General features: G+C 45.7%; 1 protein-coding gene across 1 annotated transcript in view; it reads left to right on the top strand.

Annotated features, from left to right (window-relative positions):
• The window catches only part of SOCS7 (suppressor of cytokine signaling 7), a 36454-nt gene extending 12591 nt beyond the window's left edge, over window positions 1–23863 (top strand). Inside the window, exons 4-11 of the mRNA XM_060256181.1 lie at window positions 4161–4265; window positions 6321–6425; window positions 11214–11344; window positions 12985–13153; window positions 13951–14079; window positions 14682–14817; window positions 16861–17017; window positions 20777–23863. Coding sequence (XP_060112164.1) covers window positions 4161–4265; window positions 6321–6425; window positions 11214–11344; window positions 12985–13153; window positions 13951–14079; window positions 14682–14817; window positions 16861–16981 — 896 coding nt within the window. The 3' untranslated portion in view covers window positions 16982–17017; window positions 20777–23863. The remainder of the gene's footprint in view (window positions 1–4160; window positions 4266–6320; window positions 6426–11213; window positions 11345–12984; window positions 13154–13950; window positions 14080–14681; window positions 14818–16860; window positions 17018–20776) is intronic.
• Window positions 23864–26893: the final 3030 nt, after the last annotated feature.

Genomic DNA, 26893 nt, shown 5'->3' on the forward strand with positions numbered 1-26893 from the left:
TAGCCACTGATGGACCTCTGCTCCATATGCTTATCCAGTCCTCTCTTGAAGCTGTCTATGTTTGTATGTAGGTTCACCCCTGGGAAATATTTAGAATTTTGGGGGGGTGGAGCCTATGAAATTTGGGGGTGGAGTTCAGTGAGTGAAATATTTTTGAAGACCGATTTTGTTGTTGTTCAGTCGCACAGTCGAGTCTCACTCTTCGCAACCCCATGGACACCAAGTCCTTCTATCTTCCACCGTCCTCCTAAGTTCACTCAAAGTCATGTTTGTTGCATTGATAACACTGTCTAAGCTTCTCATCTTTTGCTGTCCCCTTCTTTCTTTCCCAGCATCAGGGTCTTCTCCAGTGAGTGCTCCTTTCTCATTTGGTGGCCAAAGTATTTGAGCTTCAGCTTCAGTATCTGACCAATTTTACTCACACAGAATGTGATGTAAGAACTCTCTGCTTTGCAAGTGGTGCAATTGTATACTCTAACTAAGCTATGAATGATGCATTGTGCATTCTTAAAGCACTAGAAATCTAGGTTTCATAAAAAAAATAACATTGGGGAAAAAACTGCAAACTTCTGTTCCATCCTCCATCCCACGGCTTCAAAATTTTTACATATCTAAGCAAGAGGCTGATGTTATTCCCTCCCCAAAGTCTCCTCCACATGCCAGAGGAAATGTATCCTGCCTGAAGCAATGCAAGAGCATCCTCTCTGGTCACCCACCAATAAACAAAATCTATTTCCTGCGTTCAGGGAAGTAATTCTGCATTTCTGGATGCTCGCAATTATATTTGTGGAGTCAATCTTTGCTGCTTAATCAAAGCGACTAGAGACAGGCTGCGGCTAGTTTGATGTGGAGGGGAAAGGCTCTCTGCACGTTCTCAGAGGTACTCTCTACTTATTCATATCCCAGGACCCAGCCTTCTATATTGAAAGCAAGTTCTGGGGTGATGTCCTTAGAGCAGTTAAGCCCTGCTTGTGTGTTAGAAGGTGGAGTTAGAATAAGGTGTTAATGGGTTGTTAGGAATCCAGCACATTGTGTTATAGGAGCTTTTCTAACCATACTTTCCTGAGCAGGGTTGCAATCTTAAGCCAGTCAATTTAGAAAGGAAGAACTCTGTTCATGGTTGCACTTTTATTGGAACCAGTCTCTCTTTCAAAAGGACTGAAGATTGCAGGCTGCTGCCCTCTGTTTCACCCTCGATGTGACTGTGTATTGGCTGTGTTTTGCCAATACACAGGGAATCTAAATCGGGTTATACCCTCCAGTTAATTCCATAGCCAAGTTTCCAATGAATATACAGCTAAAGGGGTGGGGGGTGGGGGTTTGAGATAGCAGCAGCTACGTTCCATGATAAGAGAGCAATAGATTCTGGTTTTATTTTTTACTCCGCTATGCTGCCTTTTGCTATGGATCCTCTCTCGCCCTGTAGGATATAATCTCTCTGCCTATCATACTGTCTGGAGCAAGTATTTGGAAACTTAGAGCCCCCATTTCGATCCCTTTATTTCCTTGCCAGCAACCTAACTTCTTGGTCAAATAAAACTCTCTGTATTATGATGAGGGTGGGGAAAGGATTCTACCTAATTTTTTCACTCTTTCATCCATTCAGACAGCTAATGGGATGTGGGCACATGTGTATTTTAGTATAGTGTGCATTTCTGTTAGGAGATTTCTGTATAGCTTTTTGTACATTGTCGGAAGCTGGATTTGCTGCATTGGTACTTTCAGTTTTGTTTAACTGTAAATTGCTTCGGACATAGGAGGGTGTTGGGATGAATGAATGCTGACCCTCTTGGATAATTGATATAGCTAGCAATTGGATGCTGGCAATGCGCCACCCCTGATACTCTTCTCAACCAAAGCAACCATCCTCCCTGTTAATATACAAGAGCCCCACTTTTGCATTGTTGTGACATTTTAAAATGTGGAGGATTCCGGTTTTTTAAAAAATTAAAAGCTGGAGAGAAAGGGACTTTTTTGTTTGCGCAGGGAATCCAGGCGTGATCAAGGAGTGCCTGGCTGTGGACTCTCCTCCCTCTGAACTTGCAGTTACTAACTCTAGTGGTAAAACTACGGAGAGAGTTAACAAAAAGATTTTTTCCCCCTCCCTCTCGCAAAGTGCTAGACCTCTAGGGCACCCAATGAAACTGGTGGGCAGTAGGTTCAGGACGGACAAAAGAAAATATTTCTTTATACAGAGAGGGATTCAAATGTGGAAAAGGGCAACTAGGATGATTAAAGGGCTGGAGCGCTTTCCCTATGAAGAAAGGTTGAAACGCTTGGGGCTCTTTAGCTTGGAGAAACGTCGACTGCGGGGTGACATGATAGAGGTTTACAAGATAATGCATGGGATGGAGAAAGTAGAGGAAGAAGTACTTTTCTCCCTTTCTCACAATACAAGAACTCGTGGGCATTCAATGAAATTGCTGAGCAGACAGGTTAAAACGGATAAAAGGAAGTACTTCTTCACCCAAAGGGTGATTAACATGTGGAATTCACTGCCACAGGAGGTGGTGGCGGCCACAAGTATAGCCACCTTCAAGAGGGGTTTAGATAAAATATGGAGCAGAGGTCCATCAGTGGCTATTAGCCACAGTGTGTGTGTATATATAAAAAATTTTGCCACTGTGTGACACAGAGTGTTGGACTGGATGGGCCGTTGGCCTGATCCAACATGGCTTCTCTTATGTTCTTATGGAATTCACTGCCAGAGGATATAGCCACGGGAATAAAAAAAGCTTTAAAAGGGGGATGAGATTTATTTGTAGAGGATAAGTCTATCAATGGCCGCTAGCCATGGAGAATGAGGGAAACCTCCACATTTACAGGCACCAAACCTCTGAATCCCAGAGCCAGGAGGCAACAGCAGGGGAAGGCCTTGGCTTCTGTACCTTGTTGTTGGCTGCCCAGAGGAACTGGCTGGCCACCATGTGAGACGGGATGCTGGACCACTGATCTGATCTAGCAGGGCTCTTCTTATATTCTGATGTTCTTAATCTAAGTTACCTAGTGACCTGCGAGTTTGTCCCTATCTGGGATAGGAACAGGAATCTTTGCTTCTCCGTTGATCTGTGGCTGGTTTGGGACATTTCATTGCTGTTCTGATTCTCAACAACACTGTTCCAATGTGTCTGGGGCATATTCTTAACCTGATAGGCCAGGCTAGCCCAGTCCGGTCAGAACTGAGAAGCTAAGCAGAATTGGCCCCGGCAAGTATTTGGATGGAAGACCACCAAGAAAATCCAGGGTCGCTTCACAGAGACAGGAAATGGCAAACCAACTCTGAACTTCTCTTGCACTGAAAAGTGGGTGGGGTTCATGGAACTTACTGCCACTTGATAGTGAAAAATAGTGTAATCAGTCATCATCAATTGAGTGATGAACAGCCCAATGGGACTAGGATTACAGAATGGGAGAACAGAGTGAACAACAAGCTGAGGCAAAATTGTACTATAAATAATAAAGAAGATGAAAAAGATGATATTGGATTTATACTCCGCCCTACATTCTGAATTTCAGAGCAGTTTCCAATCTCCTTTACCTTCCCTCCCCACCACAACAGACACCCTGTGAAGTAGGTGGAGCTGAGAGAGCTCTCAGAAGCTGCCCTTTCGGCATCGCTGCAAGAGCTATGGCTGACCGAAGGCCACTCCAGCAGCTGCAAATGGAGGAGTGGGCAATCAAACCCAGTTCTTCCAGATAAGAGTCAGCACACTTAACCATTACACCATGGCATGAGATGGTGCATGAGACTTGTCCTCTGCGATGTGTAGCCATTCTGTGGCAGGGGAAATGGCCCACTGAACAGAAAAAGACATTGCGCGATCCTAGGACAGGTGGTGGAGGAAAGTACTGTCAAGTTGCACCTGATTTCTGATAACCCCTGGTGAGGTTTTCAGGGCAAGAAACATTCAGAGGTGGTTTGCCATTGTCTGCTTCTGTGTAGCAGCCCTGGTATTTCTTGGTGGTCTCCTATCCAAATAGTGACATGGAGTGACCCTGCTTAGCTTCTGAGATCTGACAAGATTGAGCTTGCCTGAGCTATCCAGGTCAAGGCGCTAGAATTTGTAATTGTGAGAGATGAAGTTCTGGCACGGTGAGATCGTTGCAGTGCTCTAGATCGATGTCTGTTCTGAGGCCTTTGTCTTTCTGCACTTTTCTAGGTGAGACGGTGTCACTGGTGGATGTGGACATCTCTCAGCATGGTCTAACGTCCCCACACCCACCCACGCCGCCGCCACCTCCACGGCGAAGCCTCAGCCTTTTGGGTACTTCCTACTTGCTTTGTCTTCCAATATATTTCTTTCTGGAGTTGTTTCCCAGGGGGAAAAAATGGCAATCTCTTTTCTTGGTCTGCTGCTTTATGGTGATCGCTTTACTTCAGAGAGTGCCCTTTTTTTGGTTCAACAGTCCTTGTATAGTTCTGTTCCGACAACCCCCTGGGAAGCAGAAACCTCATATGTCTTTTGTGCTGAGGGCTCTGCCCCCTCTTTCCCCCTCCTACTACCATCTACCACCTTGCAATTCATAACTCTGATCCAAGAAGTAGAGTTTTACAGCAGGGCTGGCCAAACTTGCTTAATGTAAGAGCCACATAGAATAAATGTCAGATGTTTGAGAGTCACAAGACATGAACGTCAGATGTTTAAGGGAGGGAAGGAAGGAAGGCAAATAGATGGGGTAGGGAGAGATGGAAAGAAAGCAACTTTAAATTTAAATTCATTCTCCAAACCACCAGCTTGGTGAAGTGATTTAAAGAAAGAAATGTCTTCTCTGAGCTGGCTGATGGGATTTTAGGGGCTTTGAGAGCCACACAATATGTGTGAAAGAGTCACATGTGGCAGTCCCGAGCCACAGTTCAGCCACCCCTGTTCTGCAGTCTTGCACAAGCTGTAAAAGGCATGTTTGTGTTGACACTCTGCTTCTGCTCCTCATGAGTAGGTTGTTGTGCAGGGCTCTGAAGCCTCTTTCTTTTCACTCCTTGCCATCCTGCTTTGGTTTGCTGACTTTCCTTTGTGGTGATAGGCTAGCCACAAGACTCAGACATTTTCATTTTTAACCCCCCTCCCCCCCTCTGCCAATGACAGCTTGTGTCCTGACTCAATCTGTACACACTTGGAAACAAGCTTAGGTGGCAGGTGTTGGAACTGCTGCCTATCAGAGTAGACCATGTGGAACTAGATCAGTGACCTTCAGTTGGGTTGCCTGCTCAAGGTTAGGAAATACCTGGACATTAAGAGAGGCGATGCTTGTGGAAGGCGGAGTTTGGAAGTGAGGAGAGAATTCAGGGTATTTTGCCATAGTTTGCCCTCCAGAGTAGCCATTTTCTCAGGGGGGCTGATATCTGTCATCTGGAGATCGGTTGTAATTCTGGAATATCTCCAGGCCCCACTTGGAGGCCGGCAAACCTACTCTGAGTGCATAATGGCAGGAACCTCAGGCAAGGTTGTCGGGTACACACCACGTGTTAGTGGGGTGTGGGTGGGAGCCTTCTGGGAGTAGGGTGGGGTCTGCTCCCAAACAGCAACACAATGACATCACACGGAAGTGACGTCATCACATCAGGGATGTCACATGGCAACACCCTGGTTTGAGGACAAAACTCTATGGTAAAATTGCCCTCAGACTAGAGCTTTGCTGTGCAACATCCCCAGTGTGATGATGTCATTTCCATGTGGTGTCATTGTGTCAGGGACGTTACACAGCAATGTCACTGTTTGGGGGTGGGGCTTCTCTCACTGGCCAACTGGCCAGTGGCAGGCAGAAGCCCCCAAAATCAGGGGATCCTCCACCTGGGGAATGGGAACCCTAACCTTAGGGGGTTATACATCCCCTTGTATAATCCCCTTAGGGGGTTATACATCCCCTTGCTGAGCCATGAACTGTAGAATTGCTTTTGTTGAGATGGTCCTTTTTGGAAGGATCTGGTGCTACTGCCCATGCATAGAAAGCAAGGGTGTAACACTTCCTAATGTAGCACAAATGCAGAAAAGAGGAGTGAAACAACCAGGCAAGGTCATTCAGCTGTGGAAAAATTTCCTGTAAACCAAGCAGGTTTGGGGGCCCCACCTCTTCCTGCTACAGGACAACAATATCCAATGGCTTCCTGTTCCTAGGTCAAAGTTCATTGGGTCTCATGCTGTCACCTGGGATAACTGTTGGGTCTGGATAGGTTGAAGAGGACTGAACTAGAGGAACTCGTGTTCTGACTCTGAAGGCAGCTATAGGAGTCCAAAGACAGAGAGATCTAATGCCAGCTTGCTTCTTGCTCTGGAGACTTCCCCTCTTTCTGAACCTCTCTCTCTCTTTTTGTTTTCTTCTAGACGATATCAGTGGGACACTACCTTCGCCTGTTTTGGTGGGTCCGATGGGGTCATCGTCCCTCCAGTCTTTTCCTCTTCCGCCACCACCTCCACCACACGCTCCCGGTCAGTTGAGCTGTGGTCCTCTGCTGTGTATTTGCCCCATAATTGGCCTTTTATTTAAGTCTTGGATTTTTGGGGCTCAAGGGGATGCACATGAACAATAACTGATTGAAAATAGGGTTGCCAGTCGCCAGGTTCTGGCAGGAGACCCCCTGGTTTGGGGGGCTTCTTCCCATCACAAACCAGCTGGCTGGTGGGTGAAACCCCATCCCTAAATAGGGATGTCACTATGTGAAGTCCCCAACATAACGTCACCTGGAAGTGACATGTCAGGGACACTCTGCTTTTGTGGGGTAGAACTCTATGGTTTACATGTCAGGGACACTCTGCTTTTGTGGGGCAGAACTCTATGGTTTACATGTCAGGGACACTCTGCTTTTGTGGGGCAGAACTCTATGGTTTACCATAGAGATTGGCAAAAATCATAGCATCCCCCCATGTGATATCCTCAACATGATGACGGCAGTTCCAGGTGACATCATGCCCACCCCTGTAACACCTCCCCAATCTCCTCACCAGATTGATGAGGGGACCTGGCAACCCTATTTTAAAAAGAGAAAAATTCCACAGTAGTTTTTGTTTATACTACTTCCCTGTGCATTTTGTGATCACGCTTGGCTTCTTGTGTAGTGTGATTTTTTTTCTGGAGTGCATATAATCCTTTGGAAGTCCCAGTGGGACATGCACAGAAATCTCTTGCTCTTCTTCATGATTCACATCTGTCCTTCTCCCATTGAAGTTGGTGATTTCCTCTAGACCAGGGGTGTCAAACATGCAGCCCGGAGGGCTGTTCTTAGGCCCCCAAGCAACTGGCTGTCATCTGCTTCGTTCTCCCCCTCTAGCTTCCTTCTGCATAACAGCTTGCTTTGCAAGGCTTGGTCAATCACACAGGAGCTACAGAGCTGAACCTCTATTTTCTCCATTAGCTGAGACTCCTCCCTTGGGGAGGAAGGAGAGGAGGGATAGTTTGCTTTGCCAGGCTCTCTCAGTCACACAGCAGAGCTACTGAGCCAAGCCCTTTTACTGGCTGAGGCTCCTTCACCTCCTGACCCCTGGAGAAGGAAGGAAAGAGCCACAGCTTCCTTTGCCCAGTTCCCTGGATCTCATGAGAGAAATACAAAGAAAGTGCTTTTAAGACTGAGTGCTAATGTTTTAAGCATGTTTTAAGTTTAAAAAAAAAAATTTAATTGTGTTTGTTTGTGTCCTTTATAAAGTTTATATCTCTGCTACCTGATCTTAAAAAAGTACACGTGGCCCGGCCCAACAAGATCCAACCCTCATAACAAATGAGCTTGAAACCCCCTGCTCTAGACTTTATGAGAAGTGCTTATGGAACTGCAACTACTGATGTGGAAACAAAAAACTGTGTGTGGTGTGAACATATATGAAGCTGAATCAGACCCTGGGTCCATCAAAGTATTGTATTGTATTGTCTACTCACTGGCAGCGGCTCTCCAGGGTCTCAAGCTGAGGTTTTTCACACCTATTTGCCTGGACCCTTTTTTGGAGATGCCAGGGATTGAACCTGGGACCTTCTGCTTACCAAGCAGATGCTCTACCACTGAGCTACCGTCCCTCCCCAGGGAAGGGGATTTTAAATTGAAACTGATTAATAGGAAGCTACCAAGGTATGCCATTTTCTGATAAATTATGTGCCTGTCGTTCAGATCGAATAGACTTTGTTGACAGTATAGTATTAGATTGTCCTATATTTTCAGATTTAAGATCAAACTTAATTCTCCCATTACTCGGAGATGGCTTTGATTCTCTGGATGAGAAAATTTCTTGGTTATTAAGAGATGTAGAAAACCAAGTTCCCATATAGGGGGCCAATTATCTGGCAGCGGCTATATGCAGTATATTTAAAGAGCCACCTGCCTGGTTTGTTTGACCCGATGATGTGCGCCTGTTCGTGATGATGATCAAAGGAACAGTAATTGGGTTGGATTGGCTTGGAAATTGCAACAGATGGGGATGATGCATACCACCCAGACGTGGGCACGCTGATTTGTTTTTAAACCGGAGTTCCTGTTGTAGGAAAGGTTGCTTTTGAGTGCCATGAATTGGGCTCGTTTGGGGGTGGAGAGCAGTTCAGGCAATCAGCAAAATGCGTCATCTGCACTGTAGGTCACAAGCACATCCAGGGGCAGGGCAGTCTTTCCCACCCTCTCAGCTTTGTCTTTGAGGCCACAAACTGGTGTAAAAGGCATAAGAATGTAAGAGAAGCCATGTTGGATCAGGCCAGTGGCCCATCCAGTCCAACACTCTTGTGTCACACAGTGGCCAAAAAACCCAAGCACCATTAGGAGGTCCATCAGTGGGGCCAAGACACTAGAAGCCCTCCCACTGTTGCCCCCCCGCCAAGCACCAAGAATACAGAGCATCACTGCCCCAGACAGAGAGCTGTGTCTAATAGCCACTGATAGACCTCTGCTCCATATGGCAGAAAGGCATATGCATGGAGCCCGAATCCATCCAGGGTTGTGGCTTCTAACCTGTGAAACTCTTGGCCTCATGAAGCTTCCTGATACGTCAGCCTAAAAACCAAGCCAGTTTGGTGTAGTGGTTAAGTGTGCGGATTCTTATGTGGGAGAACTGGGTTTGATTCCCCCCTCCTCCACTTACAGCTGCTGGAATAGCCTTGGGTTAACCATAGCTTAGGAGTTGTCCTTGAAAGGGCAGCCCCTCTCAGCCCCACACGTCTCACAGGGTGTCCCCATTGTTGTGGGAGGAGAAGATATAGGAGATTGTAAGCCATTCTGAGTCTCTGATTCAAAGAGAAGGGCGGGGTATAAATCTGCAGTCGTCGTCTTCTCTTCCAGAGGTGGCTGGTTTGTGGTGTTGCTCTTTGGTCTGGTAGAGGATGTATTGGACTTATTTTAATCAAATGGGTTTTGTCCTCTCCTTCATCCTTGTCATCTCCTTATTTTTCATCCATTGCTTTTTCTTTGAAACTGCCCCAGTTTAACCAAACTCTGCTCATGCAGAGAAACAAAAGTTCAGTGGAAGTGTTAGACCAGAGCATGCATTGCTCCTCCTGCCACTAGGCAAACAGAACCATCTCCTCTGATTCACTTTGCCTTTTCTGCTTCTAGGACTGTCCCAAGAATTTAACCTTTTGGGTTCAGTTTTCCTTTTCCCCCACCTCTGTTTCTGCTCCTCTACCTCCTTGGTTCTGTTCCTTCTTCCTAGTAAAAGCTCAATACCCATGCTATCCTTTTGAGAGTTGGTGATGTGGCTTTACTACATGCCTCTCCTGTTCTTCCCCAGGTTATTGAGCTAAGATCTGTACAGCCACAGGGAGAGGTGTTTTGGAGTGAAACCCAGCTCATTGAATGTCCTGCCCAGAGAAATCCACCCAAAGTCCTCATGAACTTGCCAGCAGCATTTAGAACCTGTCATTTCCCAACTCGTGATTCCTGTGGACTTTCTATTTTCTTTGGCAATTTGGTTTTAATGCCTTGCGCTTGTGTTAATTGCTGTGAGCGTAATTAACTCTCAGCTGCTCTCCATATTACATTCCTTCTGGGATCTTCTCATTTATTTACTTCATTTGTGTCCCAACATTCTCTCTAAGCAGTTTGCATTGTTTGACTGTCCTCCATTTTATCTTCGGAACAGCCCTGTGAGGTAGGTTAGCCTGAGAGAGTGTGACTGGACCAAGGTCACGGCAGAGAGGGGATTCCAACCTGGGTCTCCCAGATTTTAATCTGACCCTCTAACCGCTATACCACATTGGAGGTCATCGTGCCTAGGCTTCTTGTGGCTAATTTACAAAATCACATTTTTCAGCATTCCTGGGGATTCTCTTTCCCCTCCACCCATGTGCAGAGTATAATGGCAGGGTCTCAGCGTTCCACAGTTAAGGATACATCCACCCATCAGTCTCCAATTTTGACATGTTTACTTCCTTCACTGTGTTTTCCCTTGGAATTAAACCCAAACAAATGGTAACCATATAAACGAAGCTTGTTATTCCTGTTTGGTCCTTGAATCTGTTAAACATCTTCACTAGGCTGTATGCTAATTTACTGCTCACCCACTATATGTATAGACCGGTAATTTCTGTTTTATTGTATCTGAAGAGACGTGTGCGCACACTAAAGTTTATTATTTTTAACTGTTATTTTACTTTATTGAATCCAATCCAATGCAAGGGGAACACAGGGAACATAGGGAAAACAAATAACAGAAATACAAATTCAACATACAAGAATTCAACTTAGATAATTGGATGCATATAACAAACACTTTACAAAAACAATACACAATATGCTAGGTAGTAAGAAAAAGCCTACAATTTATTCTATTTGGCAAAAAGGAAAAATTCCCAAAGAATTCCAAAACCGGGACCCAAAGCAAATCATAATCTATAGCCAAATCAGTATCATTTAAAAAAAAAAAATCAGTATAATTATCGAAGAAAGGGTTATCCATTGTCTTACCCATTACATACTGGTCCCATTACTTATCATACCACATTTCAATCGTGGGAGTATGTGGGGGTTTCCAATTTTTTAGCAATCGTCATACGAGCTATCGCCAACATTGTCGAGATTAAAGATTTATTCAAGTTTATACCTTGAATAAACCTTGGTTGGTCTTAGAGGTGCCACTGGATTCAAACTTTGTTCTGCTGCATCAGACCAACACGGCTACCTCCCTGAATCTACCTTCTAGTTTATTTTGGAACACAAAAAGTGAGCTCTAAACACTGGTTATTTCTTTTTTCACGGTTGCTTCCCTGCAGGACTGTGTGTCTCTTAACAGCCTTCCTTCTCCCTCTTGCAGATGCGTTTCCCCGGATCATCCCGATCCGAGCGCCCGAAGCCGTGCACTGCCAACCCGCACAGCACCTTCAGTGCCCACTCTACCGGCCTGACTCGAGTAGTTTTGCAGCTAGCTTACGAGAGCTGGAAAAAGTAAGGACCTCTTTTTAAAAAAAGATTCGGTGAAGGCACTCTGCTGTAATCCTCATGTGGGGAGAAGAAAGTATATGCAAGTAGTGAGAATAGAGGACAGGGGCTTGTGCGGCATCTGATGGTTAGTGGAGACAATGTCTGTCCCTGTTGCTTTTTAAAAAGTTACTGTGCTAGATTTCTTCTTTTGCAGAATGGAATAAACCAGGAGTGGCCAAACTTGCTTAATGTAGGAGCCACAGAGAATAAACATCAAATGTTTGAGAGTCGCAAGACATGAAGTTTAGAGATTTGAGAGCTGCAAGGAAGGAATGAAGGCAGGAAGGCAAATAGATGGGGGGAGGGAGGATGGAAAACAAAGCAAGTCTAACTTTAAATGCATTCTCCAAGCCTCTGGCTTGCTTGATTTGGAGAAGTGATTTAAAGAGAGAAATGTCGCCCAAGCTGGCTGACGGGGTGGAGAGCCACACAATACGTGTGAAAGAGCCACATGTGGCTCCCAAGCCACAGTTTGGCCACCCTTGGTATAACCCATGATGTTTGTTTGCAAGTAGAAGGTGGTGATGAAAAGGATGTTGAATAAATTGCCATGAATCTTGGTTAGCCAGAGAAAATATCTCTGAAAATATCTCTTTAGAAGTTAGAATATCTCTTTAGAAGTTCCAAATAAAAAGGCATGCACAAGTGTAAAGGGTTTCAGCGACAGCTTTGCCACCTGCTATTGAACTGGCCTAGCGATGGAAGCATTAGTAGACCAACACAAGGGGCTTCTTGCCTATCACCCCAAATCCAGGGAAGCTTGTTGGCCACTACGGCATAATTCCCTGTGAGTATGGAATTTGTTTTAAAAATATTAACTTGGCCGCTTGTGTTTTGTCTCCATCATTCGGTGAGCTTAGGGGAGGCAGCCTCAGAGTGAGGCAGAGGTGCCACACCACCCCTTTTTAGCCCACCTGGGACCCAGGCGGAAGAAGGAGGCAGTACAGCTTAGCTCCAAGTCTGAGGCAGAGCAGCCCCGCCACCCCTTTCACCTGTCCAGAATCCAGGCGAATGAAAGAGGCTGTGTGGCCTCGCTCCAAAGCTGCCTTCCCTCACAGGAGAGGCAGCTCAGAGCAAGGCCACACTGCCTCTTTTGTCCACCCAGGTTCCAGGTGGGTGGAAGGGGCAGCACTGCAACGGCCTTTGCCTACCCCTCATTTAAAGATCCATGGGGGGGTCTTTAAATGGGAGGGGGAGGCAGATCGGCTGTTTCTGCTGCCTCGCCACCTAGTGCGGAGGCGGCAGAAGCAGCCTGTCTCCCCCCCCCCCCATTTAAAGACACCCCCCCATGGGGGGCAGGGACCAGGGTGCGGGGAGGGGGCAGCATGGGGTGGCAAAACCCTCGGAGGCGACCCCCTCCCGGTCCATGGAAAAATTGTCTTCCACAAAACCGGTCCCTGGTGCCCAAAAGGTTGTGAACCGCTGCTCTAGATTAGTGAATTAGGGGAGAAAACGGTGTTCCTGAAAATGGTGCTGCTGCTCATTCTAGCAATTGACACTATACTGTGGCAGTGAGTTCCACTGGCTAACTGTGCACTTTATGCAAACGCTGTCTGGCTTTCGTTTCTCTTTTGAATAAAATTCCTCTTGTTTTTTAAAAACAGTGTGGGTGGTACTGGGGACCCATGAACTGGGAGGACGCCGAAATGAAGCTCAAAGGGAAACCCGATGGGTCCTTCCTGGTTCGCGACAGCTCTGATCCTCGGTACATTCTGAGCCTCAGCTTTCGATCGCAGGGTATCACCCATCACACCAGGATGGAGCACTACAGAGGTGAGCCTGATGAACTGGAGAAAGGGTATGGACATCCTCCTGGGTAGCTGAGAAAGTGAATTGCCCAAAGGCCACCCTGGTAAGCCAGTTTGGTGTAGTGGTTAAGTGCGCAGACTCCTGTCTGGGAGAACCGGGTTTGATTCCCCACTCCTCCACTTGCAGCTGCTGGAATGGCCTTGGGTCAGCCATAGGTCTCGTAGGAGTTGTCCTTGAAAGGGCACCTTCTGTGAGAGCTCTCTCAGCCCCACCTGCCTTACAGGGTGTCTTTTCTCAGGGAGGAAGGTAAAGGAGATTGTGGCCACTCTGAGATTCAGAGTATAGGGCGGGATATAAATCCAGTGCCCCGTGGTGCAGGGTGGTAAAGCTGCAGTACTGCAGTCCTCCGCTGTGCTCACGACCTGAGTTCAATCCCTGCGGAAGCTGGGTTCAGGTAGCCGGCTCGAGGTTGACTCAACCTTCCATCCTTCCGAGGTCGGTAAAATGAGTACCCAGAAAGTGTAGACGACTGGGGAAGGCAATGGCAAACCACCCCGTAAAAAGTTTGCCGTGAAAATGTTGTGAAAACAACGTCACCCCAGAGTCAGAAATGACTGGTGCTTGCTTGCACAGGGGACTACCTTTACCTTATAAATCCAGTATCGTCTTCAATATCTTCCATGATGGAGGTGGGACTCCCAAGCATGGCTTTGTGCTGACTGTCATGATTTTGTAGGCCTTTTCTACATGGGTATGTACTAAAATCACGATTCTTCCCACCCCCCCAAATCCTCTCTGCTTGGTTTGTTTGTTGTGGACAGGAACCTTCAGTCTTTGGTGCCACCCCAAGTTTGAAGACCGCTGCCAGTCTGTGGTGGAGTTCATCAAACGGGCCATCATGCACTCTAAGAACGGGAAGTTTCTCTACTTCTTGCGCTCCCGGGTTCCAGGTGCGTGCAAGCGTTCTAGCACTTGGTTGTTCTTTTATGGGACATATTTTAAGGCATCTTGAAACTTGGGGGAAAGGTGGAACGTAAATGTCTCCAGTAAACAAGCAAATGGAAAAGTGTTAACTGAATGTCAGAAGACGTTGTTGTTTGGTCTCACCCAATTCCCTTCCATATTACGTGCTTCTGACCCATGTGCCTTTTGTCCATGCTGGTCCCATAATCCCCAACATAGCCTTTTGAGGGGGGGGGGCCTCAAAGGAGTAGGGGAGCCTCTTCCTTTGATTGCCTGCAGAAAAGCTGGTTTGATCCAGCCCCATATACTAGCATATTATTTCCATAAATTTAGTCATCTACAGTCCATCCACACGGAGAAGCAGTGACTTCCAAAACGTCTCTGCACCTTGCAATAGATGTGGCTTAACATTTTTTTGTTGTTGTTCTAGTGATTCAGACATGGGTCTCCGAGTTCCTAGTTTGGCATTCTAACCCCCACACTCACTCTCACCTGTTTCTAGCACTCACCTTAATCTTGAGAAGAGGATCTCTGAATAGCTGCTGTCTCGGTTTCCTCCACATTCACTTTCTTTTTTAAAAATCGACAGGTCTCCCTCCAACTCCCGTCCAGCTCCTCTATCCAGTCTCTAGGTTCAGCAATGTGAAATCGCTGCAGCACCTCTGTCGTTTCCGGATAAGGCAGCTGGTCCGTATCGACCACATTCCAGAACTTCCGCTCCCAAAGTAGGCCTCATTTTTGTTCATTGCTTATCAGCAGGGGGCACTGTTGCTTTCTTCTATCTCCATTCCAAGGCTCCCTGCTAATTATGTACAGCCAGTTCCCAGCATTCTAGCAAAGCCAGCCATTACCAAACTGAGAGGGGACGAAATTGTTCTCTCCTTCCCCAATTTGGAGTCGTTGGTAGCAGGTTCGACCCGCTCCTCTTAACTGTTGCCAGGGGTCATTTTGTAGAAAAATAGGTGGTAGAGCTCATCCAGGGATTGTTATGCAGCTGCACCTACTATTCAATGGACAAGGTAGGTAGGTGGGAAGGAGGAGGGGGAACCCTCAGAAAGGTTCAGGAGCTGCACTCCTGTGAGCTCCTGCTGAATTCAGGGCCTGACTTTCGCACCTCTTTGTTTTCTCCTGGGTGAAGGGATGAACATTGCTTCTGTGAGGAGCAGTGAGTATCTGTAGCAGAAGAAAAAAGCAAGAATCCAGTAGCACCTCATATACTAACAAAATTTGAGGCAGGGTGTGAGCGTTCGTGAGTCACCACTTGCTTCTTCAGATGCATCTTTATCAATGACAGTCTAGGTGGGCAGCTATATTGGTCTGAAGCAGTAGAGCAAAGTTAGAGTCCAGTGGTACCTTTAAGACCACAAAGTTTTATTCAAGATGTGAGCTTTGGTGTGCATGCACATTTCCTCAGATATAGTAAAATGGAAGTGAACAGTTCCTATATGTAGACAAATGCCTTTACATAGTTGAACAGCAAATTAGCATGCAACTTAATGAAGGAAAAGGAAAAGGTAGCATAGTGCATATTGATGGGAGTTTTATGTATTTTTATGTATTTTATTGTATAATTATTAACGTATTTTTAAACTGATCCTTGTTAGCTTTTTGTACTGTAAGCCGCCCTGAGCCCACCTCGGTGGGGTAGGGCGGGATATAAATCGAATAAAATAAAATAAAAAGATGTTTTGACGTATGCGGTTTTCATTTCATTGTATCTGATGAAGTGTGTGTGCACACGAAAGCTCATACCCTGTGTTGGGCCTTTGCATATGTCAAAACACCTTCATTAAGTTGTACTCTAATTTGCTGTTCACCTACGTGGCACCTTTAAGGCTACAAAGTTTTATTCAGGGACACTTCCTCAGATACATTAAAATGGAAGTTGAACCAGTTCTGAGGAACTGTCCCTGGAAAAAACTTTGTAGCCTTAAAGGTGCCACTGGACTCTTCCTTTGTTCCAGTGACAATCTGTGTTAGAGTGTACCACTGCGGGAAGGATACATAGAGCCAGTCATCTTTGCTCTGACACAGGGTGCTTTCACACACACTAAATAACATGCTTTGCAACTGGATTTTTTTACTGTGTAAGAATGGCAGAATTCAGTTGCAAACAAGTCATCGTGTAAAAGCACCCATGGAGTGGTTTAGCAGAAGAATGTCACAGGCGGCCCAATGGATCTTCATGCATAGGACATTGTGAGAGTCACTGTACCTTATGTCAGATGTCCTGCCAGACACAAGGCCTGTTAACATATGCTTAGGTTTTCCTTCGCACATTCTGGAGGGCTTTTGCCAGTTTTTTTTTAAAGTTGGTGCTAGTTACATTGCCACAGCATAATGCTATAGCGCTATAGCAAATATACATATAATTGCTATAGCATTATGCTTTGGCAATTTTTTTCTAAGCCAGCAAAAAGCTTTCTGGTGACATGACAAGAAAGGGGAAGATAGTAAAATGATGCAGGATTGAACAGGGTGGGGGGTCAGAAAATGCCCGCCTTGCCACTCAGGTTGGATGCTCACTTGCTTGGGCAATTATTGCTTGAAAGATCAAGGCAAAGCAGGAGAGAAAGCAGCAACTGGATAATTGGAGGACACCATTGTGTGGATTCTCTGAAAAACTGCTCTGGTGTAGGCAGAGGAAGGAAGCGGCATGGGTGCACCATGATTGACCTAGGATCTGGCTACTAGTCTCTGGGAAATAACTTCCATTGTTAGCCTGGTCATGCCTTAACAAATCCTCTTGGCCTTTTCCATCCATCCAGGCCTCTGATCTCTTACATCCGCAAGTTCTACTACTACGATCCCCAAGAAGAGGTGTATCTTTCGCTGAAGGAGGCGCAGCTCGTTTCCAAACAGAAGCAAGAACTGGAGTCTTTGACGTAGCGAGGGGCCCCATCCACCTTGCTGCTGGCACCAATGGTAATTACCATTGTTCCTGTTGTCTGATGCCCCCCCCCAAGATGGAAGATGTATGGGATATCTTCTGAAAGCTTTTTAAAAATAATTTCTATTTAGGTAAATCCCAAGTAACATTATTATAAAATGGTTAGAAAAAAAATTATACAGAATTATATAAAATAATCATATCAACCTAAGCTAATCTAATACATCTGTTATTTTTTAAAGGTGCTTGTGTGCTCTGGTGGTCCTTGTACACACACACACCCCTGACCTCTAGAGCAGAGGTGGCCAAACTGTAGCTTAGAAGAAGAAGATAATATTGGATTTATATCCTGCCCTCCACTCCAAATCTCAGAGTCTCAGAGCGGCTCACAATCTCCTCTACCTTCCTCCCCCACAACAGACACCCTGTGAAGTAGATGAAGATATTGGATTTATATCCCGCCCTCCACTCCAAAGAGCCTCAGAGCAGCTCACAATCTCCTTTACCTTCCTCCCCCACAACAGGACACCCTGTGAGGTAGATGAAGATATTGGATTTATATCCCGCCCTCCACTCCAAAGAGCCTCAGAGCGGCTCACAATCTCCTTTACCTTCCTCCCCCACAACAGGCACCCTGTGAGGTAGATGAAGATATTGGATTTATATCCCACCCTCCACTCCGAAGAGTCTCAGAGCGGCTCACAATCTCCTTTACCTTCCTCCCCCACAACAGGCACCCTGTGAGGTAGATGAAGATATTGGATTTATATCCCGCCCTCCACTCCAAAGAGCCTCAGAGCGGCTCACAATCTCCTTTACCTTCCTCCCCCACAACAGGCACCCTGTGAGGTAGATGAAGATATTGGATTTATATCCCGCCCTCCACTCCAAAGAGCCTCAGAGCGGCTCACAATCTCCTTTACCTTCCTCCCCCACAACAGGCACCCTGTGAGGTAGATGAAGATATTGGATTTATATCCCGCCCTCCACTCCGAAGAGTCTCAGAGCGGCTCACAATCTCCTTTACCTTCCTCCCCCACAACAGGCACACTGTGAGGTGGGTGGGGCTGGAGAGGGCTCTCACAGCAGCTGCCCTTTCAAGGACAACCTCTGCCAGAGCTATGGCTGACCCAAGGCCATTCCAGCAGGTGCAAGTGGAGGAGTGGGGAATCAAACCCGGTTCTCCCAGATACGAGTCCGCACACTTAACCACTACACCAAACTGACTCTCCCAAGGAGAGCCACATTTGACTCTTTCACGTGTATCGTGTGGCTCTCAAAGCCCTCACCGCCCAGTCAGCTGGCTTGGAGAAGGCATTTCTCTCTTTAAATCACTTCTTCAAACAAAGTCAGCCAGCAGCTTGGAGAATGTGTTTGAAGTTAAAGTCGCTTTCTTGCCACCTCTCCCTCCCCCGTCTATTTGCCTTCTCGCCTACCTGCCTGGTCTTAAACATCTGACATTTAGTCTGTGTAGCTCTTACGTTAAGCAAGCTTGGCCACTGCTGCTCTAGAAGATATCTGCACAAGGGTATGGTGGGAGCGGGCTGAACCGCTGGACTCCAGAGTAATGTGGATTTAAATGTATGCACTGGAACACAGAATCTGCACTCCATGTCCAGAACATGTTTCGAGTTAAGAACCATGTTCTTAACCAGTTCTCTTAAGCGTGTCTGTCTTGAGCTTGAGTTTTATTACCGTATTTTTCGCTCCACAAGACGCACCTGAACATAAGACGCACCTAGTTTTTAGAGCCGTTTGTGTGAATTTAGAGGCATTTGTGTGAATTTTTTGCAGTATTCGCTCCTTAAGACGCACACACTTTTCCCTCCACTTTTTTTGGGGGGGAAAGTGAGTCTTATGGTGCAAAAAATACTGTATTTATTACATTAAATTTATGTAATAAATTTATTTCCAGTGCATACATTTAAATAAATAAATTTATTACATCATTTCATAAAAGCATCAAAATCATTAAATAAAATGCAAAACAGTACCAGTACAATAAATCTTAATTTGTTCTATCAGACCTTCACCCAGTATTACTTTTGCAGTAGCAAGGTTTCCCTCTATTGCTATGAGGGTTAGAGAATACAAGGTTAAAGTTCTAGCGGGATGACTCTCTTTGTTTAAGATTTGTGGTCGTTATGATGCGTGTTCTTTTTATTCTATGCCAATAAAGGTTTTGACTGATTGAATAAATCTTAAAGTCAGACTGTGGCCACCTCGTAGGTGGGGGTGGGGGAGGAACAGAGCAGCCTGGAGACAGAGAGAGAAAGGGTGCCAGCCAGAGTGGAAACCATTGCTGTCCTCAGCCAAGAGCCTGGCGGAACATCTGTGCCTTACAGACAGTCCCGCAAGGCCTTGATGGTATTCGGCAGAGAGTTCCACCAGGTTGGGGCCAGGACCAAAAAGGCCCTGGCTCTGATCAAGGACAGCCAGACATATTTGGGTTGAAAAGAAAAGAGCAATGTTATGGTCAGGTAACTCTCTTGGATTTTAAAAATTCAGTTCAAAGTTGTGAGTGGTTCCTCGCTCATCAAATGTAGCACAGTTACCATTGTTTGTCCACACTGTTATAAAGGGAGTTCCAGAGGGCATTACTATCAATTTGCTGTTCTGTTTTTTTCTTCTTGTCATGGGCCCTGGTTTTTCCCCCCTTTTAGGAGCTGTTGTGTTGCATTCACTTATTTTTGCTTTTGTGTGAACTGTTATTGTGTGGGATGCAGAGTTGTGTTACTCTTTTGTTGTGCTTGAAGGTTGAGGTGTGTTTGAGCATCAGAAAATAGTTCCAGGGATCAATTTCCCAGCAGTTGCTGTTTTTAAAAGAGCCAGAATGGTGTAGTGGTTAAGAGCAGTGGACTCTAATCTGGAGAACTGGGTTTGATTCCCCATTCCTCTTCCACATGAGACCTGCTGGGTGTCCTTGGGCCAGTCACCGTTCTCTCTGAACTCTCTCAGCCCCACCTACCTCACAAGGTGCTTGTTGTGGAGAGAGGAAGGGAAAGGTGATTGTAAGCTGCTTTGCAGCTCAGGGTAGAGAAAAGGAGGGTATAAATGTCTAAATAGAGCCAGCGTGGCATAGTGGTTAAGAGTGGCAGACTCTAATCTGGAGAGCCAGGTTGGATTCCCCTTCTTCCTATAAGCCAGCTGGGTGACCTTGGGCCAGTCACAGCTCTCTCTGAGCTCTCTCAGCCCCACCTACTTCACAAGGTGCCTGTTGTGGAGAGATAGAGGGAAAGAAGGTGTAAGCCATTTTGAAAATCCTTAAGGTAGAGAAAAACAGGGTATTAAAAACTACTCTTCTTTAAAATATTTTTAGTAATGCTGCTATTCAGGGCTTTTTTGTAGCAGGAACTCCTTTGCATATTAGGCCACACACCCTTGATGTAGCCAATCCTTCAAGAGCTTACAGGGCTCTTCTTACAGGGCCTACTGTAAGCTCCAGGAGGATTGGCTACATCAGGTGTGTGTGGCCTGATATGCAAAGGAGTTCCTGCTACAAAAAAAGCCCTGCTGCTATTGCACTATTGTGAATTGTTTCCACTGCTGGATGAGGATGATCTTGTGGGAGGCCTGTTTTTAAAATATGGATACAACACAAACCAAGAAGATGGAGGCTCGCTGAGCTTTCAAGCCCTGGATTCTGCTTTCAGGGCCGGGTTTGTCATTTCACTTTGTAGAAATGCATAAGCTTTACTTCCGTTGCCTTTGTTTTGCAAAACCCCCCATGAAAAAGACTTTTTTTGTATTCAGTGGCCTAAACTCCTCTTGTTTTGTGTGTGTTTGCTCCCCAGAACTAGGAATTCGGTCACCGACGTCCTGCCGTAATGGAAGCTGCGCTGCAAAGCAGTCCTGACGTTTTGCTTTCAGGCTGTCTCTGGGCCTCCAGAGACGGTGAGTGAAGCCGGGCCTCAAAAACAGCTGTGCGCAGAAGAGCGGGAGCCTCGATACCCTTCCCATCCCATCCCTCCATTGGGTTCCATAAGGATGTTGGAATCCGATGAAACTGGATTACAGAAGCTCTTGCAAGGACGGAGAATGTCACAATATTTTTCTTGCTAAATTTCTATTTTTTTGGTGCTTCTCTCTTCCCCCCTCCCCTTTTCTCACCCGGCATGGGAATAGTGAGCCAATTTTACATTTTTTTGTTAACTTGTTGGTATTTTGAGGGTTATGGGTGGGGAGGGATGGGACGGGACGGGGGCCCACAGACTCAGACTTCAAAACTGCATTTTCTGGTCTGGTCGTTCTGTTTGAATGGAGCGCTGCGTTTGGAAGGGAAAGTTTGAACCCAGTGCTGGTTTGGGTGGTGTTGAACTGCTGTCTCGGTAGGGAGAGACAGGATCGGGGCAGTGAGGTGGCCGGGGTGCTCTGGTTTCCCGCCCTCTCAAAGGAGAAAGGGCAGTCTTGTGCAAGAATCTTAAGCCCGGAAAAACAGTGGAGCGCATCACAGGATTTCACGCCTGCTGAGAATTGCTGGTCCTGTTGTCTGAACCAAGTCAGGCTGTAGAACATGGCTGCCTTCATCAGAATGGAAAAGTGGGGCCCTCGTGGGCCTCCTGGAGCTTTTTTCTCATTGCTGTTGCCGTAAAACTTTTGAACAACAGATTTCTCTCTGCCTCGTCCTCCAGCTGTTATAAAACCAGAAACTCGTCAAAGCAGTCTATTGCCAAGGTGTTGGGAGCCAGAAAGGCAGAAGCAAAAGAAGAAGAAAAGAAATGCACATGGACATCTGAAAAGTTATCCTTGGTGTTGCAAAGCCTTGACCTCTTCTTCCCTTTGCCTCCTCCAGCCCTGTGGACAAAATGACCTACTGAACAAGCCAGGTTGAAGACGTGCTGCCCCAAAGGAAAGCGCCTCTTTGACCTTTTTGTGTGTTGAAAGCCAGTTGATGAAAGCACCTTAGTCCAATCCCAGTTGGGAGAATGGGAAAGAAGTTGGGGGAGCAGTTGTTCCCGAATCTCCCCCTGCAAAAAAAAAAAAAAAAACCCTCTGTAAGATAGATCTTCTGGCCTTAATGGGAAATCTGTTAAATATAGTGTGTTGGCTGCAAAGGCAAGATCGAGAGTGTCTGTTTCTGGTCATAACCAGAGGGTGAGATGGAACCCAATGGGAAATCCCTCGTGGTCCAGAAGTGATTGTGATATCCAAGAGGTACCACTCAACCGGTGTGCTGAAATCTGCACCCCACCCCCCTTCCTCCAGCTGACAGTGCATTAGCATAAGTTCTTGGTGACTTTTTTTTTTAAAGAAAGCTGTGATTTATATTTTTATTTATTTATTTTTGGAGGGTTAAAGCTTGTTCCTCATTGGTGTGACCAAACTGGGCTTCAAGCCCTCCGCTTCAAAGGACCGTATTTTGTACACTGGATATAGCAAACCATGAGGTTTCATAGTCATAGAGGCTATGGGAATTCCTAAAGACGTATGGTCATGAGAAGAATTTACCGAGTAAGCCTGCTGAAGTTAAATCTCAGAAGGGGATGGACGCAATTCCCTTCTGTTTTCAAGTTTTTCTGTGGACTTTGTGGTTCATCCTTGGTGTGTTTCAAAAATTCCAAAATTTAGTTCTGCTAGCTGTTGCTAGGCACTTTCTCCCCGGTGCCACCATGCAAACGAGTGCATGCACACCTAGACAAAACCAACCACATCTTTCTGTTCCAAAACATTTGCTTCTAAAATTTCTATTACCTGCCAAGGCATCAACACTCCCTTTTACCTCAACGACTACTGTCTTCTGTTGCCCACCTCTTGTACATTTTGGGGTTTGGTTTGTGAAATAAGTCCTTTGAAAAAATATATAATAAGCTTGTTTGAGTGGAGTCCTACATGATTTCACCACAGTTCCCATGATGTTTGGTGTGTGTTAGGGGGACAGCTCTGACAGCATGGTGGTTTTTAGGACGTGTTCTAACATGCTGCAGGGAGGAGACATGGCCCATCCCTCCAACACCTCCCCCCCATCCCCCCCCCCATTCATTTGGGTTGTCTCGGAAGTTGTGTCTCAGAGTGGAAGGAAATGGTGGGCACCTGAACTTGAAGCCAAAGAAGCTCTGAACTGGATGTGGAATCCTAAATACAGCGGGAGCACATTGCAGTATGCACATTGCGGTACCTAATACTACCCTGGGAAGACAATCCGCTGTGTTCCCATGTTCTCAAAACTTCTGACCCAGGTGCAAGGAAGGCTATGAAGGCTGTGTAAACAATGAAGGTTAGAGAACAACCTTGAGGCGATGTACGGAAAATAGATGCACGTTTCTTTTTTTAAAAATCCCAGTTCATTGTCTCTTCCTTCTTCGCAGCGTTTAAAATGACAACCTTCCCAGTTCATGGCAGATTTGAAGGTGTCCCCCCCCCCATATCTCTTTCCTGTTTCAAATAAAAGATGAGACTCAGAAGTCCCCCATTCCTAAAACCTGATCTCTCTCCTCCCCCCCCTTAAAATGTGGTTCAAACACGCACAAACCATGCCTTAGGGCTGGTGCCTGATTGCCCGCCACTGGCCTCCTAACTGGTTGAATTCCTTGTCGGGACTCTTCTCAAATCCTTTTGACTCCACGACTGACCGAGGAGCAAAATCTGATCACATGTAAATAACTCGCAGGGAGCCTCACGGCTTCAGGTGGCTGCTTTTTGCAACCATGTTAGCTCTGTTGTGATGGGTTTCCTTTCTGCCTTTTTGTTTTCGAACTTCTTTTTTGTGAGGCTGTCTGGCCGGAGTTCGTTTTGAAGCGTGTGAGTGGTTACAGATGAAGATTGTGCATGGAGAATTTCTGCACCTGTTGTCTGCCTGTGATCAAACTTCTTAGTTTTTGTCTCCTTTGTTTCTGATGTATCTCTTTCTGTTCTTTAGTAATAAAAAAGAAAGTTGTGAGCTTTTGGAGCAAGCTGGTGGAAGTCTGTTTAAAACCTAATGGCCTGTTTGTTAATGTTCACATTCTGGCTGTGTCTGGATGTGGGGTTAACATCACTATAGGTCAACCCTCTTCCCAACAGCTGAAATAGGGGGGGGGGGCATGACAGCTTCCTGTCCTTCTGTCCCATCATGCCTCCCTGAGCAGTGAGTGCATTATGACTACTTCCTGTCCTAGCCCATTGTGCCTCCTTGGACAGGGAATGGGTTATGACTGCTTCCTGTCCTTCTTTGACCAAGATCCTGGGGAGGAACACTAGGCTAGCCCCATGTCCCACAGAATAATCTTTGTCTATATTTCAGGATAAGAGACTGAAGATGGGTAGGGAGAGAGCTCTCACCTCCTGGGCCAGAAATACAGATTTCCTTTTTGCAGAGACTATAGTAGCAGGTTAGGGTTTTTTAAACCTGCTGGGAACAGGTGCCACTTTTTAATGAAGCGAGGGTATGAATGCATCTCCCCCTGCCCCCGTAACCGGGGAAGGTCTTTAAAATTGCAAAGTCTACCTTGAAGAATGGCAACTTGAAAAATAGTGCTTGGCCCATCTGAAAGATGGCAGAAGGGACTTGTGTTCCTCATTTCCCGACAGTCCATATCTGTGTCTCCCCCCCTCACCCGCTCCCTTGGACGCTGGATAACATCACCTGAAGGTGATAAGGGCCATGTGTTGACCAAGTCGTAGTGATCTGGGTGCTGTACAAAATCTCTTACAAGCTCATGCACTGGTTAAGAGGAACTTATGGTTCCATTCACTGTTGAAAACAAACAATCCACTGGAAAATGTGTGTGTCCAAAATATAACGGCTGTAATAGCTGTCCCATTTGGGAAGTTTTAAATAAAAATCTGGCATAAATGCTGTTCTGGCTGAGGAAGTGATGCAAAGAAAGAGAAAAGGCTGAAAAGACAATATTCTCATTTCTTTAGTTACGCAAGCTTTAGAGTTCCACAGATTTCTGTAGCAGGCCCAGTGGAAATAGGGAAGCAGAGTGTATGCATGAATGTCATGACTTTGCCCTTTTGCAGTAGCCTCCGTGTAGAGCGAAAAGTTCTATCTGCTGTTACGATAGCATCCCAGTTTTGCGTAGTGCATTTAACGGTGTTTAGTCTCAGGCAGGTCTCTCTCAGTTTTTATTTCACAAATGGGAAAGCAGAGATGCTTAACAACTGTGTAGTAAATCCATGACAAAGGTGGGCTCCACAGACCACCTGAGAGCCTGTTTCTTGCTGGACTAGCTTTCTGTTGCCTTTCTGTGTTCACGTTATTATTTGGGAGGAGTTCAGATGAGAATATTTCTGAGATTTATATCAGAAAAGGACCCTGGCCCTGATTCAGCAAGCGTAGCCAACTGTACACGCGTGATGAGACAAAATGCTGTGGCTTTCCTAATCTCAAATAGAAGCCATCCTGACCAGTGCAAGATAGGTGGTTATTGTTGCTGCGGCATCACATCCCACAGCTGAACCCTTTGGCAGACTTCAGGACCCTGCAGTGTTTTCAGCAAGCCCAAATTAAATCATTGGACTGATGAAATTTGAGCAGGTCCTCTTCCCTCTCCGCCCCTTCTCATCTGTGTCTGGTCAATTTTCACTTGCAGGGAATGCCTTGAATTCTTCCTTTAGTGTGACATGAGGCCACCCGTTGATAACACAAAAGGAGAATCTTTGTAAAGACTTGCATTATTCCATAAGCCCTGGTGACAGTCCACGTGTCCACTGTAAGCAGTGCTAGTCATACTTCAGGGTGCATAGCCTCACAGTACTTTAGGGTGCATAGCCTCACAGCCCACAGAAATGGGGTGTGAAGGGAACAATTAGCGTGCGTGCTTTAGGCCAATAATACTTTTAGACTTCTGTCTCCATGTGGCTGAAAAACAAATACATTGCACTGCCTGAGTGGTCTGTGTAACTCAGCAGGTTGCATATTCCTTATAATTCAGTAAAACGGTATTGTAAGGTATTTTTCTTTTCTTTTTTAAAAAATCCTGTTTTGCAGAACTCCAGGTTTGCTCTTCTCTGTGTGTGTGTGTGTGTGTCTGTGTTAATTTATTAAAATAGCTGCTGTAATTTATTTTCAAAACTATAACATTGTTCACATGGAACAGACTTGCAGGCCAATCTTACTGTTTTGGGTTGGGGAGAACAAAGATGTTTATATATGAACATTTTTTTAAAAAATGCACTTTTGGTGTGTTTAAGACATTTGTGTGTGGGGAAGATCTGACTGTTTTATGGACTTGGTTTTGAATGGCCTTGTCTGTATATATTGTATCAATAGGCACGTTTTCGGTTTCTCATTTGGAGGCATTTGTAAGCGCTGCAGGGTTCTGTCTGGAAAACATGTATTGAATAATTTTGCCCCAAGGACTGGGGTAAAATATTTTGTTTTGTTTTTCTTTTGTCAATCACATGAAAGAACTTTGCCCTTCTCCTGTTTAGTATCTCATTTCTACTGTGGATTTTGTTTTTCTGTTATTTTGGCCTATGGATTGTTGTTTGGCAGGGTACGTGGGGGGATTTGAAATAAAATGATTAAATGATTCTTCACGTGTTCTATCTTGTCTTTTTTTTTTTTTAAGGAAGTCTATTTGGATTAGCTAACCCTACCTCTTTTAGCGTTTGGGGCATTTAAAACCCTTTACAATGCATGCCACAATTGATCCTTTCAACACCCCTTTAAGGTAGGTCGAAGCCATTTCCCCCCTATTGCAATACTAGGCTCCAAGAGATACTGGCTCGCCTTGGGCCTTGTAGGGAACAAAGTGTGTCACTGAGGTGAGATTCGAACTGTTCCTCACTCTTGTACCATACTACTACACCAGTCCAAAGTTTCCAGAAGTCCATGTTGGTGTCACATAGGGATGCTAGCCTCCAGGTGGGACCTGGGGTCTCCTGGAATTAAAACTCATCTCCAGACTACAGAGATCATTTCCCCTGGAGAAAATGGATGTGTTAGAGGGTAAACTCTATGGCTTTGTATTTCACTGAGGTTCTTG

This window comes from Heteronotia binoei, chromosome 15 (assembly GCF_032191835.1).
Source record: "Heteronotia binoei isolate CCM8104 ecotype False Entrance Well chromosome 15, APGP_CSIRO_Hbin_v1, whole genome shotgun sequence".
Lineage (NCBI taxonomy): Eukaryota > Metazoa > Chordata > Lepidosauria > Squamata > Gekkonidae > Heteronotia > Heteronotia binoei.